General features: G+C 40.7%; 1 protein-coding gene across 1 annotated transcript; it reads left to right on the forward strand.

Moving 5' to 3' along the window:
• The first annotated feature begins 10,621 nt into the window (after nucleotides 1-10,621).
• LOC138890324 (uncharacterized) lies at nucleotides 10,622-12,236 on the forward strand. Its single transcript, XM_070173700.1, has 3 exons — nucleotides 10,622-10,896; nucleotides 11,317-11,450; nucleotides 11,998-12,236. Exons 1-3 carry the CDS (start codon nucleotides 10,622-10,624, stop codon nucleotides 12,234-12,236), a joined length of 648 nt encoding a protein of 215 aa, XP_070029801.1.
• The last annotated feature ends 2,362 nt before the right edge of the window (nucleotides 12,237-14,598 follow it).

The raw sequence follows: 14,598 nt of genomic DNA on the forward strand, positions 1-14,598 counted from the left end.
CTGTTCATATGTGGACTGCAGGTCCCAGCATGAATTTCCTCTAGTAGCCTGGATGCTTCCTTTGCGTTGACACACCTTAACAATCCAAGATCAAGAGTCCTTCTATACAAGATTCCTCCACTATGAAAGAAATTATTGGACAACCTCCGAAGTGTGCGTTTCTGAGTAGGATTTGCAAGTTCTGGGTATTCTCCTTTTGCTAAATATTCCTTGATATCATGAAACCAAGGCTTTCCGTCTACTTCTTCTTCAACATGGGCACAATAAGCTGGATGATCATGGATCCTTACTGGAATGGGATCAATGAAGTCTTTTTGTCTGGATGTTGTATCATAGATGATAGGGTAGCCAATGCATCAGTGAACTCGTTCTGGACTCTGGGAACATGTTGGAATTCCATTTTTGTAAACCTCTTTCTCAGTTCCCGTACATAATGCAGATACAGGAGTATCTTGGAGTTCTTGGTCATCCATTCTTCTCGGACTTGATGTATAAGTAGGTCCGAATCTCTGATCACTAGCAACTCCTGAATGTTCATATCAATAGCCATCTTGAGCCCTAGGATGCAGACTTCATACTCGCCATATTGTTGGTGCACGGGAACCTGAGTTTGGCAGACACCAGATAATGCTGAGCGGTTTCTGACATTAGGACTGCTCCTATACCAACTGTGAGCACGTGATATTTGCCTCCCACGAATTACTCCAAAAGAATTCCCAAAATTAGGTCTTTTCTTTAATTATGTGTTATTCTAGGAATTACTGTGCGATTTTCCTGATTGTTTGCATAATTTTGTGTGCATATTTAATTTTATTAATGCATTAAAAAATATAAAAAATATAGCATCTGCACTTAAGATTTGATTTTATATTTTTTGGTTAGTTTAGTAAAATGTTGTTTTACAAAAATGAAAAATTCACAAAAAATAACGTATTTTTGCATTTTAGTGTTTAATGTCAAATTTTGCGATTTTCTTTTAATTTGGTATTAATTATGTGTGATAATTATTATTTAGAGACAATTAGTATTTTAAGATAATTTGATTTTTTTATAGGATTTTTAAGGTTTAATTTTTGAAAGAAAAAGGAAGAAAAGAAAAGAAAAAGAATTAATAAAAGGGAGGAAACTAGATCTGGGCCAAAAATCCCAGCCTAAACACAAAACCAATCAAAAACCCATCAGAAAACTGTCCAAACCCGTTCGAACTAGCCCAAATAGCCCAGACCCGTCTCCAGCCTCAACCAAACGACGCCGTTTCAGGCGTTTCAATCTGTACCGTTGAAATTAACTTGATCAAACGGTCCCAAAGTCTTGACCCAACCCGACCCCGACCCGTCACTCCAATACCTGCACCGCCCCAGTGCTACTCCAAACGACCCCGTTTCATTTAATGAACTAATCTGAGCCGTTGGATTCCAATTATCCAACGACCCAAATTAATTCGCTAATTTAATATACCCAAAACCCTTACCCCTACCCCAAACCAAACCCCTCTACCTCTTCGTCTCTCACCATCTCTCAGAGACCCCCCTTTTTAACCCCGCCCTAAACCACCGCCTGCCGCCCGCCGAAAATCGCCTACGGCGGCGCCCGACATCCAATCCCTTCCAAAATTATACCCCAAAACCACCACGACCCCCTCTTTCTAAATCCCCGCTCCGTTTCCCTCGAATCTTGCCAGAACCTCTCGAATCTCAAATCTAAGATCGAGCCCTAAAAGTTTAAAATCGGTTTCCCACGAACCCAATAACATGCATCGATCCAGATCCCTAATCTTCACCATTAGAAGGATTGATTCACTACAAAACCGATGATGCTCATTTATTCTTGACAAAGAACAAATGATTGGCATCAGTTTCATGTGAATCAGAGTATCAAGTGAAATTTCAAGTTTAGCCGGTAAGTTTTCCGAGTTTATTAGTTATTCTTGATTAGTAATATTCTGTTGTTCATCCTTCCTCATCTCTTTTTATTTTTCTGATCGATTTCAATTGAAACTCGACCAATCCGTAGCTTTAAAATAGCTTCCATCCATGGGTTTTGTTGATTGTGAATATGTTATTTGTTTCCTTAAAATAGTCGATTTAACTAACATTAATCTGATAATTTGGTTAATTTCTTGTTTAATTATGTTGATAAGAATTGATTAGTATAAGTTTAATTCAAGTGTTTACCTAATTTAAGGAAGCTTCTCAATAGTGGTAGGGTAGAAATTGCATTACTGAATTAATTAAAGGCACTAGGCTAGTGGAGATAATTAAAATAGAAAAGGGGATTGGTAATGGAAATGACACTAATTGATTAATTTAGAAACTAAGTCAGTGGGGATAATTAAAATAGGGAAGGGACACTTGTAATGGGGATGGCACTAATTGGTTGCCTATAAAAGGCTAAAGAATACAGAGAGTTAGGGGGAGAGGGTGATAGAATCAGAAGTGAGGAAAAATTGCTGACCACTGTTCTTGCTATTGTTCTACTGCTGTTTCCTCATTTTTTGTGTTGTTTTCAAATTCCAGGTACCTTCTTAGCCCCTGAATAATGAGTGATTGTTGAACATGTAAATCGGGTGGAATACTGATTGAATACAGGCTGCATTTGAACTTAGTTTCCCCTGTTTCTCCTACTTCTTTAATATTATGTAATAGATATGTAGTTTCAGATGTTATCTAAGCTATCATTTGCACATTTAATGCTGTGTATGTTCAGTAGTTATATGTATGGGTAATTGGACATGTATGTATGATTCTGCTGTGTATGTTCAGTAGTTGTATGTATAGGTAATTGGACATATATGTATGATTCTTATTTGAGATCAGTATGGTTCGAAGTATTTTGCAAGCATGTTCTGTGTTTACATTTGCTCCTGAATGAGTTTAAAATGTCCAAGGATTATATTGAAAGCTTTAGTATGATTTTCTGGAATTCACGGGAGAACCAAATTCTAATGTACTGGTTTGGTGACTGATAGTGTTAGGGAAAATTCAAGTTAGTTAGTTATGTTGAAAATGATTCATTGGTTGTCTACTGTTGCTTTCATGTCAATTGAGAAGATTTGGTTGTTTTAAGATCATGGTTTTAAATTCTACAAGTTTTGTCAACGTGAGGTTTAATTGAGGTTTAAATATCAGCATTTCAAGTTAATTTAGGGCTTTGAAAATTTAGAATCATATGCTGTATAGTTTCTCAAGAATCGGATCCTTAATTATTTTCTATTTCAAAATCGTGGCATTGTTTGTATGTTGTGTATATGTTAATCTTGTGACTAGCTATTTGGGTTCATTTTGAATTTTTGCTGCTCAGCTATCACTTGAGCACGATACAGACTCGATGTCGAGTCTCATTGTTGTTGGTTCTGAGGCTTTAAAGAATTTGGGCCTTCTGCTTGGGCTCAATGTGGGCCCAGAATTTTAAAATTAATGAGAAATGAAAGTGATAGGCCCTGCTGCATGAGCTTTTTTTATATTTGCTTGAAAACAGGGTTCTTCACTGTTAGTCGGAGTTGGTATAATTTCGTTTTAAGACTGGCCCAGTTCCCCAATGTTACAAATCGATTGTATTTAGTTTCTTTAAAATGGGTTACCATACCAGTTGGGCGAATAATTATGGCCTTTTAATTTGGTGGTTGCTAATTAGTATGATTGCGATTTTGTTTATGTAAGTAGAAGTCCTGCAAACTTTCTTTAGTTAATTAATTGGGTTTTAAGAATAGATTAGAGGCGAGCCGTATTAGATAACACAAATAGTTTATGACCCTCCAAATGTAGTTTGAATTCCCTTTTAAAAATTGGAATTGAGTGCGCCGCGCCAAATAAAATCTCAAATGCATGGCCATCATTTAATTATTTGTTTTAAAATCCTTAAAATTCAAGGTGTGCCATTTAACAAATTTTCATGACCCTCGCAAAGTTAAAAACGCGTAGTTGCTTTAGGCACGTTATTTTAATAATATTACTTTCCTAAACTCGGGTGTGCATTTCATGTGACCCAAATCCAAATCCTAATAACGTTGAATAAAAGGTGTTTCGGATTGCGGGTGCATTTCATGTGGCGCGATCCAAAGACATATTTTAGGCGATGTTAAATCTTTTTTAAAAATGAGAAAAAAAGCGGTTAAAAGCTAAAAATGTACAATAGGCTAAAACATGTATTAAAATAAGATAATAGACCAATTATAATAGTTCAAGCAACCGTGCTAGAACCATGAAATCCGGGGGTGCCTAACACCTTCCCTCGGGTTAACAGAATTCCTTACTTAGAATTTCTGGTTCACAGACTTCAAAAGGAAAGTCGAATTTCCTCAATCTGGGATTTTAAAATAAACCGGTGACTTGGGACACCAGAAAAATATTCCAAGTGGCGACTCTGAGTTCCAATTGAAATAAATCCCATTTCAATTGTCCTTTAATTGGAAAAACTCCCTCAATACCTTTCCCGGGGTAGTGTAAAAAGGAGGTGTGACAACTCCGGCGACTCTGCTGGGGACAATGAACCCAGAATCTCTAGTTTAGGGTTCAAGAATTTGAGCTTAGAATAACTGTTATATTTGGCTTTATTTATTATCTGGTTTTATTCACATGTTTGAGCCTAATGTGCTAAATGTTGCTTTTTACCGCTTTGATATTGTTGAACTATATATAAAATTGCTATGAATCCCCCCTCTTTCTGAGTCTTCTAAATCATGGAGAAGGGTGCACTTCGTGTGGCTTCTCTTCTGTCTAGAGTCTTATCCAATTTTAGAACGAGGTTCGGACAAGTTGTAAAGCCGGTGAAGCTTCTGTATTTCCGATACGCTGCCCCCCTCGGCTCGAGTTGTCCGCTCGGGTAAGCCAGGTCTAGAACAATAAACCCAGGTTTTAAAACCTAGTATAACAAAACCTCATACCGGATCCCTAGTAGGAACATTTGTTTGCATCACGTTCATTTGATTTTGGAGACTCAACACAGGGGTTGGGTCTGTCTAGGACAGGTGTACCCGAAATAATCAAAGACCATAGTGATGCATATTTTACGTGCTACTTGTGCATTTATTTGCTTTGGGTTTGCATGTTGATCGACTTTTGAATGATGAGAGAAAAATAGCGGTATAAGAGTTGAGTGAGTTAATCACCTGTTTTGAAAAAAACCAATGTCCAAATAGTACTGAAACTCCGCCGATTTTTTTTTTGAGAAAAATGAAATGAAAAAAAAGAGTTTTTCAAAAAATAGTTTTATTTGCCCGAACTACGCTAGTTTGATTCTCATCGGATGTGGGATACGTAGGCAACCCTCATCGGGTCCAACTTCCCTTTTTGCAAGAATAGCCCAAAAACAACAAAATTTTAATTTTTGTCACAAATAAGTCGGGTGATGTCATTCTTGTTTAAAATAAGCCGAATGTCCCCAAAAGGGCGCCGGAAGGCTGTTTTTGCAAGAACAACCACCTTGGGTCATTTTTAAACGGTTAGCAGGCACAACCTTAAAATCTTCTTCCTGAAGTGCTGAAAGGCCGTATTTGCGAAGCCAAGTTTGAAATATTTGAAAAAATGGTGTTACTTTTTCTTTTTAGGTCTAAATAATCACCTTAATAAATGTGCATATGAGCACAAACAAAATTGAACCCTTCACAGTCCTTAATAAGATACCATTAAAGCTCTACATGTGGTGGAATGATCTAGGAAAAGGCAGTAGAGAAATAGTGGTAAAAGTTCTGGGAGGCCTCGTCGGACTATTGAATGTCAAGCCAAGGTTGGACATAATTGAAGCTTTAATACCTTTTTGGGATCCGACTCTCAATGTGTTCCGCTTTTCTAACTTTGAGCTTACACCTACATTAGAGGAAGTTGCGGGTTATGCAGGCCTTAATGGAAACCTTAGAAGTCGATACCCATTGGCACCAAGACCAGTATCCCCCCATAGATTTCTAGATTTGCTGGGTATTAGTCGGGATTTTTAGGATAGGAACTTATCTGAAGGGTATTGCAAGCTCCAGTTCTTGTATCATCGGTATGGTAACCCCCGAGGTTTTGAAGAACCGAACACTGGTCTAACCCATGCCGGAAATAAAGACAAATAGGAGGCAAGGCGAGGTTTAGCTTTCATGGTAGCCTTCTTGGGTGTTGTGGTTTGTCTGCGAAAAGATGGTAATATAGAGATAGGTCTTGTGGAATGATCGATGTTGCAATCAAGAAAGCCAACAACACTGTGGTTCCTCTAATTTTATCTGAAAGCTACCGAGCCTTGACTATCTGTCAGGAAGGGGGAAAGTTCTTCCAAGGCTGCAATCTGTTGCTACAATTATGGATGCAAGAACATCTCTGCCACCGGGTTGGGTACATGAATTATGGTTTGACCGGTTTGAGCTGCATTGAAGAATTCGGAAGCCGAGTGGCAGGTATTGAATTCCCCGAAGGCAGTAAAGCTTGGCTTACACATTTGAGATCCTTGACTGATGATAAAATTGAGTGGGCATTCGGATGGCTTCATGTCACCGAAGCAGTGTACACGTCAGCTAAAGTATGTTATATCCTCTTAATGGGCATCCGAAACATCCAGCCTTATGCTCTCTTTAGGGTTTTGCGCCAATTAGGAAGATTTCAAATTGTCCCTAATGATGAAGATTTGAGTAAATATGCCATTGAACTGGGCCCAAAAGCTGCATTTCCAGAAGGGAAAATTCGCCAGATATGGAATGAATGTAGGTTTGTTGAACCTAAGACCATGGTGCGAGATTTAGCTAGAGGTGAAGTGGACCCTAAGTACAGTGTCTGGTTCGGCAAAAGATTCCAGATGCTCGAGAGGCCCGCAAAGATACCCCATGTCCAACAATTTACCGATGGGGAACAGGTGCAATGGGACTAGTTGACCAAAGAAAACGAGTACAGGGCCAAAATAAGCCAATTAGAAAGGCGAGTCATGGACCTTCAGTTTGAAAAGGCTGTTCAAGCCGCTGCAGACAAGGGAGAAAAGAAAAAACTAGTTCAGGAAAATGAGGCCCTCAAAGCTCAGATCCAGAAGGTGAAAATAGCTGCCAGAAACCCGGAAAGAACCCGGGCTGATAAAAGACTCATAAGCAGTCTGAAAAAGAAAGCCCTCGAGTATCAAAAAGACCTGGAAAAATCTGAAGCTAGTATAGCGAAAATCCGGGCAAAATGGACAAAAAAGGCAGAAGAGCGGGCACGGTTTGTGCAAAAAATGAAGAGTAACTATGAAGGGACCATCACTATCCTAAGAAGAAAGATAACCACTCTCGAGAATAAGGCAGTCAAGCAGGCTAAAGATTTCAAAGCTGATAGGGAGCTCTATTATGATCTGATGGCTCAGATGGAGGAAGGAATGCAGCAGTTGCAAAATCAACACCTTCATGACTCTCAAGTGTTAGAAGCCCGGAATCAACAGATAGGGCGGTTGCTTCAGGAAAAAGGCAGAATTAGATAAAGGATCAGAACCATTGCTGACTACATTACCATGAAGTGCCAAGCGTGTGAGGACATGACTCGTACCATCTTTTTCGCTGCAGTGATGACTTTCGTCCACCAAGTTATGAGTAATTTGAGCGACTACAAGGGGATCTCGCATTTAGGCCCGCGGCAGACCGAATGATGTCCAGCGGGCACCAGGAGCATTAATGTATTCTTGATTTTACTTGAGTCTGTACCTTTCTTTTTCTGTTGGAGTCTGTTGTTATCCTTTTTTGAGTCTTTTAGCTTTGAATAGTTGTAATGAAAAGAGTTTTCTTTTTATGAGAAGAATTGAATTTTTTTTTATTCATTTTTACATCTTATCGCTAGAACTACGCTCGGTCTGATTCATGCGGGGTCATGATACGTAGGCGATCTCCATAGGATTCGACCACAACCAAATGAAAAAGAATAAAATGGAAAAAGAAAAAGAGGGAATAAAGGATAGGAAAAGCCTTTATAGAAATGCATGATAGAAATGACTAATTGCCTAGGTGCATTGCATTCCTATGTGCGGTTACCTATTTGTTAAAGCTTTAATCACTAACAAGTTTTGTTGTTGATATTATAATTCAAGCAGTTAGTTCACCTAAGCATAGTGGCAACCCACCCATAGCAAACCAGATCCAAAGGCGAAATAATCATGTCTATCCCAGATGTAGACACCAGTGTCATCGAACGAGAAGAGTTGGACGTTAACACCATGAAAGAAAAGATGTACAAATTGAAACAACAAATGGCCGAAATGTATCAGGCATGGGCTAAAGGACAACTGCCATCCGCTTACCTGGCTAACCCTACCTTCACTCCACCACCAGCTCAAACTCAGGATCATCCTACCACCAATCTATCCCCTGACCTTTCCCATTTACCAACACTACCGGGGCACCACTTCTCATACGCCACAGTCTCCACCCCCTGAACCAATTCCATACCTTCCTCCACTAGTAACTCCTGTCTTCGTAGCACCTCCACCAGCTAAACTCCACAAATCTCCTAGCAAGCCAATGTTTCAGGCCCAGGTCAACCAATACTACCCCTCGGAGCCCACTTTCAAAGCTCCAGAAACCCATTCCTATACTCCTCGCTTTGACTTCCCGATAGAAGCTGATAAACCATCCAAAAATCCTAAACAGGAAGAGATGTTCAGGAAAGTCAAAAGCTTAAAACAATCATTTAGGGACATACGGGGATTGGGAGGTCAAGTAAGTGTGGCTTACAAGGACCTATGTTTGTTTTCGAATGTGAAATTGCCGGCAGGTTTCAAGATGCCCAAGTTTGAGCTATACATCGGGCATGGTGATCCAGTAGCCCACTTGAGAGGTTTTTGCTACAAGATGAGGGGAGCAGGAGGAAAAGATGAATTGTTAATGGCTTACTTCAGTCAGAATTTGAGTGGATCAGCATTGGAATGGTATACCCGCCAAGACCATGGAAGATGGTACACATGGGATGATCTGGCGCAAGCGTTCGCTTGTCACTTCCAGTACAATCTTGAGATCATTCTAGATCGACTGTCCTTGACTAAACTGGAGAAAAAGCACAGCGTAAAGTTTTAGGGAATATGGTTTTCGATGGAGGGAGCAAGCAGCAAGAGTAAATCCCCCAATGAAGGAAAGTGAGATGGTGGATTACTTCCTACATGCTTTAGAACCTACCTACTATGGCCATCTGGTCTCAGCTGTGGGGAAGTCATTCAACGAAGTGGTGAAGATGGGGGGCATGGTAGAAGAAGGCCTCAAGTCTAATAAAATTATGAGCTATTCGGCTATCAAAGCAACTACTCAGGCTATTCAGGGAGGCATAAGAGGGATTGGGAAAAAGAAGAGAGAGGAAGCAACAATGGTTGATTCAGGAACTTGGTCCGGACCCAGAGGCTCACCTTACCACTATAATCAACCTCGATCCCACCAACAAACTTACCACCACAATCCACCACAATACTACTATCCCCCACCAGAACCTCATTTTTCTAACCAACCTCCCACCCACCCGCAATGGCGTGCTCCCGTTCCACAAAATACTTACCCATATCCACGAGCCTACCAGAACACTCCCGGACCAAGTTTTCGGCCTAGTCAAGCATTCAAGGGTGAAAGGTTACAAAAAAAGAAAACCTTTACTCCGTTGGGAGAATCATACACTAGTCTATTCCACAGGCTAAAACAGTTGGATATGCTAAGGCTGATACAGTCCAAACTGCCAAATCCTCCTCCAAAAAATCTTGACTATACTATCAGCTATGAGTATTGTTCTGGAACTCCAGGTCATGACACAGAGAAGTGTTGGCACTTAAAAAGTGAGATACAGGAGCTCATTGATACCAATAGAATTGAAGTTCAAGCTCCTGTGCCACCGAATATTAACAGGAATCCTATGCCAGCCCACTAGGAGGCAAATATGATTGAAATAGTGCATGAGGAGGGAGAGCCCAGGAAGCCATCACAGACCGTCATGATGATTCGATCTAGTGGAGTCAAAATAGTTGAACAATCAGCGACTGAGAAGTCGGTGCTCAAGTCGAGCAAAAAGAGTGTTGAGCCATTTGTGGCAGTTGAGAAGGGATCTTCAAGCAAGGTTGCAGCGAAACAGGAAGGAGTGAAGGTAATCATAACCGAAGCGGCCAACAAACCCGTCATAATCGTGGAAGGTGCCCGCGCAGATCGGGTTATTATCAAGTCGGTAACCCAGTTACCAATAATCAACAGCAAGGCTATTCCATGGAATTACGAACAAGTAACAGTGATGTACAATGGGAAGGAGGTTAAAGAAGAAGTTTGTGAAGCCCAGGGTATGACTCGCTCGGGAAGGTGTTTTACTCCCGAGGAGTTAAGAAGAACAAAAGATAATTTGGCATTGGTAAAAAAGGCCGTAACTGAGGGAGAAGTAGAAGAATTCTTGAGGAAGATGAAGCTACAGGACTACTCTATCGTGGAACAATTAAGAAAGACGCCTGCTCAAATTTCCCTATTGTCATTATTGATCCATTCGGATGAGCACCGTCAGGCTTTAATGAAAATCTTGAATGAAGCGCATGTTCCTAATAAGATCTCCGTGAATCACTTGGAAAAATAGCCAACAAAATCTTCGAAGTAAATAGAGTTACTTTTTCCGATGATGAATTGCCTGTAGAGGGTACTGAGCATAACAGAGCCCTTTACCTTACAGTGAGGTGTGATAACTCTATGGTTACCCGGGTATTGGTTGACAATGGTTCCAGTGTGAACATTTGCCCTCTCTCCACTTTGAGCGAGCTGAAAGTGGACAATGATAGAATTCACAAGAATAGCATTTGTGTTCGAGGGTTCGACGGCAATTCAGTAGGCGATATATTGCTGGAACTGACAATAGGGCCCATTGAGTTCACTATGGAATTCCAAGTATTAGACGTGGCAGTTTCTTACAATCTTTTGCTAGGGCGACCCTGGATTCATGCCGCCAAGGCAGTGCCGTCTACTTTGTATCAGATGGTTAAATTTGAATGGGAAAGATAGGAAGTTGTGGTGTACGGTGAGGATAATATGTGTGCCCAAAGTGATGACATCATACCTTTCATCGAAGTTGAAGATGACAAAGGGCCATGGGTATATCAGGTTTTTCACGCAGTATCAGTTGAAAAGATCCCAGAGGGGAAATACATTCCATATTCGAAGATAACCGCCGCATCGGTCATGGTGGCCTATGAGATGTTGAAGAATGGTTTTGTACTCGGTAAAGGTTTGGGCTCATCTTTGCAAGGCATCATACAGTCGGTGTCCCTTCCTGAAAACTTGGGAACATTTGGTCTGGGATTCAAGCTTACTGCCGCAGACATAAGAAGGGCCAGAAATCTAAAATAGAAGGCATGGGTCCTTCCAAAGCCTGTACCACGTCTTTCCAGATCATTTGTCAAGTCCGGTACCAGAAGTCGCCCACTAACAGCAATTCCCAGTTCTGTGACTGATCCTGACAATGAGTTAATTGAAAGATTTGAGAAGTTGTTTGACAGTGTGAACATGGTGGAAATTGGAGAAGGTTCTAGCAATGCAGAAGTGCAATTTGTCGGGACAAAAACAAAGCTTAACAATTGGAAGGCTACTCCTCTCCCCACTCGGAAGGAGTTTTGGTAGTTTATTTTGATTTTCCTTCAAGTTTTTCTGGGTTATTCCAGGGTCGTAATCCAGATTGTTATCTTTCAGTTTGTTTGAGTGTGCAAACCTTGTTATCTTTTATCGTTCAATGAAATGCAATTTCTCTTTCTTCATCATTCCCGATGTTTTTCCTTTTTCTTTTTCTTTTCTTTTCTGTACAGTTCTTTTTATGCTGGTTCTAATGATATGACATGCATGAGGAATCCTCAGCCCAGTTTAAACATCAATCTGATTTTGAAATAATAATTCAAGAAGTAGAGTGTGATGACGAATCAGAATATGACAAGGATGAAGCCTTCGAAGAGATTAGGAAGGAGTTAATTCACTTTTAAGGAAAACCCAAACCCTACCTGAATGATATAGAAGCCATCAATTTAGGGGACGCAGGTAATATCAAAGAGACTAAAATAAGCATCCACCTTGAACCAAAGATCAGGAAGAGATAATCAAAGCACTGATTGAATACAAAGATATTTTTGCATGGTCATATGATGACATGCCAGATTTGAGCACTGATTTGGTTGTCCACAAATTACCCACCGACCGGGCATTCCCGCACATTAAGCAAAAATTGAGGAAATTCAAAACTGATATGAGTGTGAAGATTAAAGAAGAAATTACCAAGCAGTTGGATGCAAAGGTTATTCGGGTCACTCGATATCCTGTTTGATTGGCAAATGTCGTGCCTGTGCCGAAGAAGGACGACAAGATCAGAGTATGCGTCGATTTTCGCAATCTTAACAAAGAAAGTCCGAAGGATAACTTCCCCTACCCAATATCTATATTTTGATCGATAATTGAGCTAAGCGTGAGATTGGATCTTTTGTGGATTGCTATGCCGGGTATCATCAGATTCTAATAGATGAAGAAGATGCAGAAAAGACGGCATTCATCATGCCATGGGGAACTTATTGCTACCGGGTAATGCCATTTGGTTTAAAGAACACGGGGGCAACTTATATGAGGGCAATGACTACTGTATTTCATGATATGATACACAAGGATATTGAGGTATATGTAGATGACGTGATCATAAAATCAAAGCATCAGGCCGACCACGTTGGGGATTTGAGGAAATTCTTCCAGAGGCTTCATAGATACAAACTCAAGCTTAACCCTGCCAAGTGTGCATTTGGTGTTCCATCCGGAAAGCTGTTGGGGTTCATAGTCAGTCGGTGAGGCATCGAGTTGGACCCATCAAAGATCAAAGCCATCCAAGAATTGCCACCTCTGAGGAATAAGACTGAAGTGATAAGTCTGTTAGGGAGGTTGAACTACATCAGCAAATTTATTGCTCAGCTCACAACAACTTGTGAGCCTATTTTCAAGTTGCTAAAGAAGGATGCTGCGATCAAGTGGACTGATGAATGTCAAGAAGCATTTGATAAGATAAAAGGATACTTGTCAAACCGACCCGTGCTGGTTCCGCCAGAACCAGGGAGACCTTTGATTCTTTACTTGACAGTCCTAGAAAATTTATTTGGTTGTATACTAGGGTAGCATGACATCACCGGCAGAAAGGAACAGGCCATCTACTATCTTAGCAAGAAGTTCACGGCTTATAAGGTTAAATACACTCACCTGGAAAGGACATGTTGCGCCCTAACTTGGGTAGCACAGAAATTGAAACATTATTTGTCATCCTACACTACTTACCTCATTTCGCGCTTGGATCCATTGAAGTATATCTTTCAAAAGCCTATGCCGACAGGAAGACTTGCGAAGTGGCGGATTTTGCTCACAGAGTTTGACATCATCTATGTGACTCGGACTGCGATGAAAGCCCAAGCATTTGCCGATCATTTGGCCGAGAACCCGGTCGATGATGAGTATGAGCCATTAAAAACTTATTTTCCCGATGAAGAGGTGATGTATATCGACGAACTGGAGCAGATTGAAAAACCAGGTTGGAAACTTTTCTTTGATGGGGCTGCCAATATGAAAGGAGTTGGAATAGGGTCTGTGCTTATTTCTGAAACAGGGCATCACTATCCTATTATGGCTGAGCTTCGGTTCTATTGTACCAACAATATGGCTGAGTACGAGGCATGCATTTTGTGTTTAAGGCTAGCTGCAAACATGGATTTACAGGAAGTCTTGGTCTTAGGAGACTCGGATCTTCTGGTACATCAAATTCAAGGAGAATGGGAAACACGAGATTTGAAGCTCATACCGTACCGACAATGTTTGCATGATCTTTGTCAATGATTTCGATTAGTGGAGTTCAGGCATATTCCGAGGGTCCATAATGAGGTTGCCGATGCTTTGGCTACCCTGGCATCAATGTTACACCATCTGGACAAAGCTTATGTCGATCCTTTGCATATTCAAGTCCGAAACCAACATGCTTACTGTAACTTGATAGAGGAAGAACTTGATGGCGAACCATGGTTCCACGATATCAAGGAGTACATCAGAATGGGGATATATCCAGCACAAGCCACGAGGGATCAAAAGAGAACAATTCGACAGTTGGCAAGTTGGTTTTTCTTAAGTGGAAGAGCTTTGTATAAAAGAACTCCAGACCTTGGATTGCTAAGATGCATAGATGCTAGACAAGCTATGGCTGTCATGTCCAAAGTACACTTGGGAATCTGCGGACCACATATGAGCTGATATGTGTTGGCAAAGAAAATTCTACGAGCAGGTTATTATTGGCTCATTATGGAGCGAGATTGTATCAATTTTGTGCGCAAATGTCATCAGTGCTAGATACACGGAGATTTGATTCATTCTCCATCATCGAAATTGCACACAATGTCGGCGCCATGGCCCTTCGTTGCTTGGGGTATGGATGTCATTGAACCAATTGAGCCAGCAGCATCCAACGGGCACAGGTTCATTCTGGTAGCCATCGATTATTTCACCAAGTGGGTTGAGGCTAAAACTTTCAAGTCTGTAACCAAGAAAACAGTGGTTGATTTTGTTCACTCAAATATCATATGTCGGTTTGGAATCCCAAAGGTGATCATCTTGGATAATGGTGTTAATCTTAACAGTAATTTGATGAAAGAAGTATGTCAACAGTTTAA

This window comes from Nicotiana sylvestris, chromosome 4 (assembly GCF_000393655.2).
Source record: "Nicotiana sylvestris chromosome 4, ASM39365v2, whole genome shotgun sequence".
Classification (NCBI taxonomy): domain Eukaryota; kingdom Viridiplantae; phylum Streptophyta; class Magnoliopsida; order Solanales; family Solanaceae; genus Nicotiana; species Nicotiana sylvestris.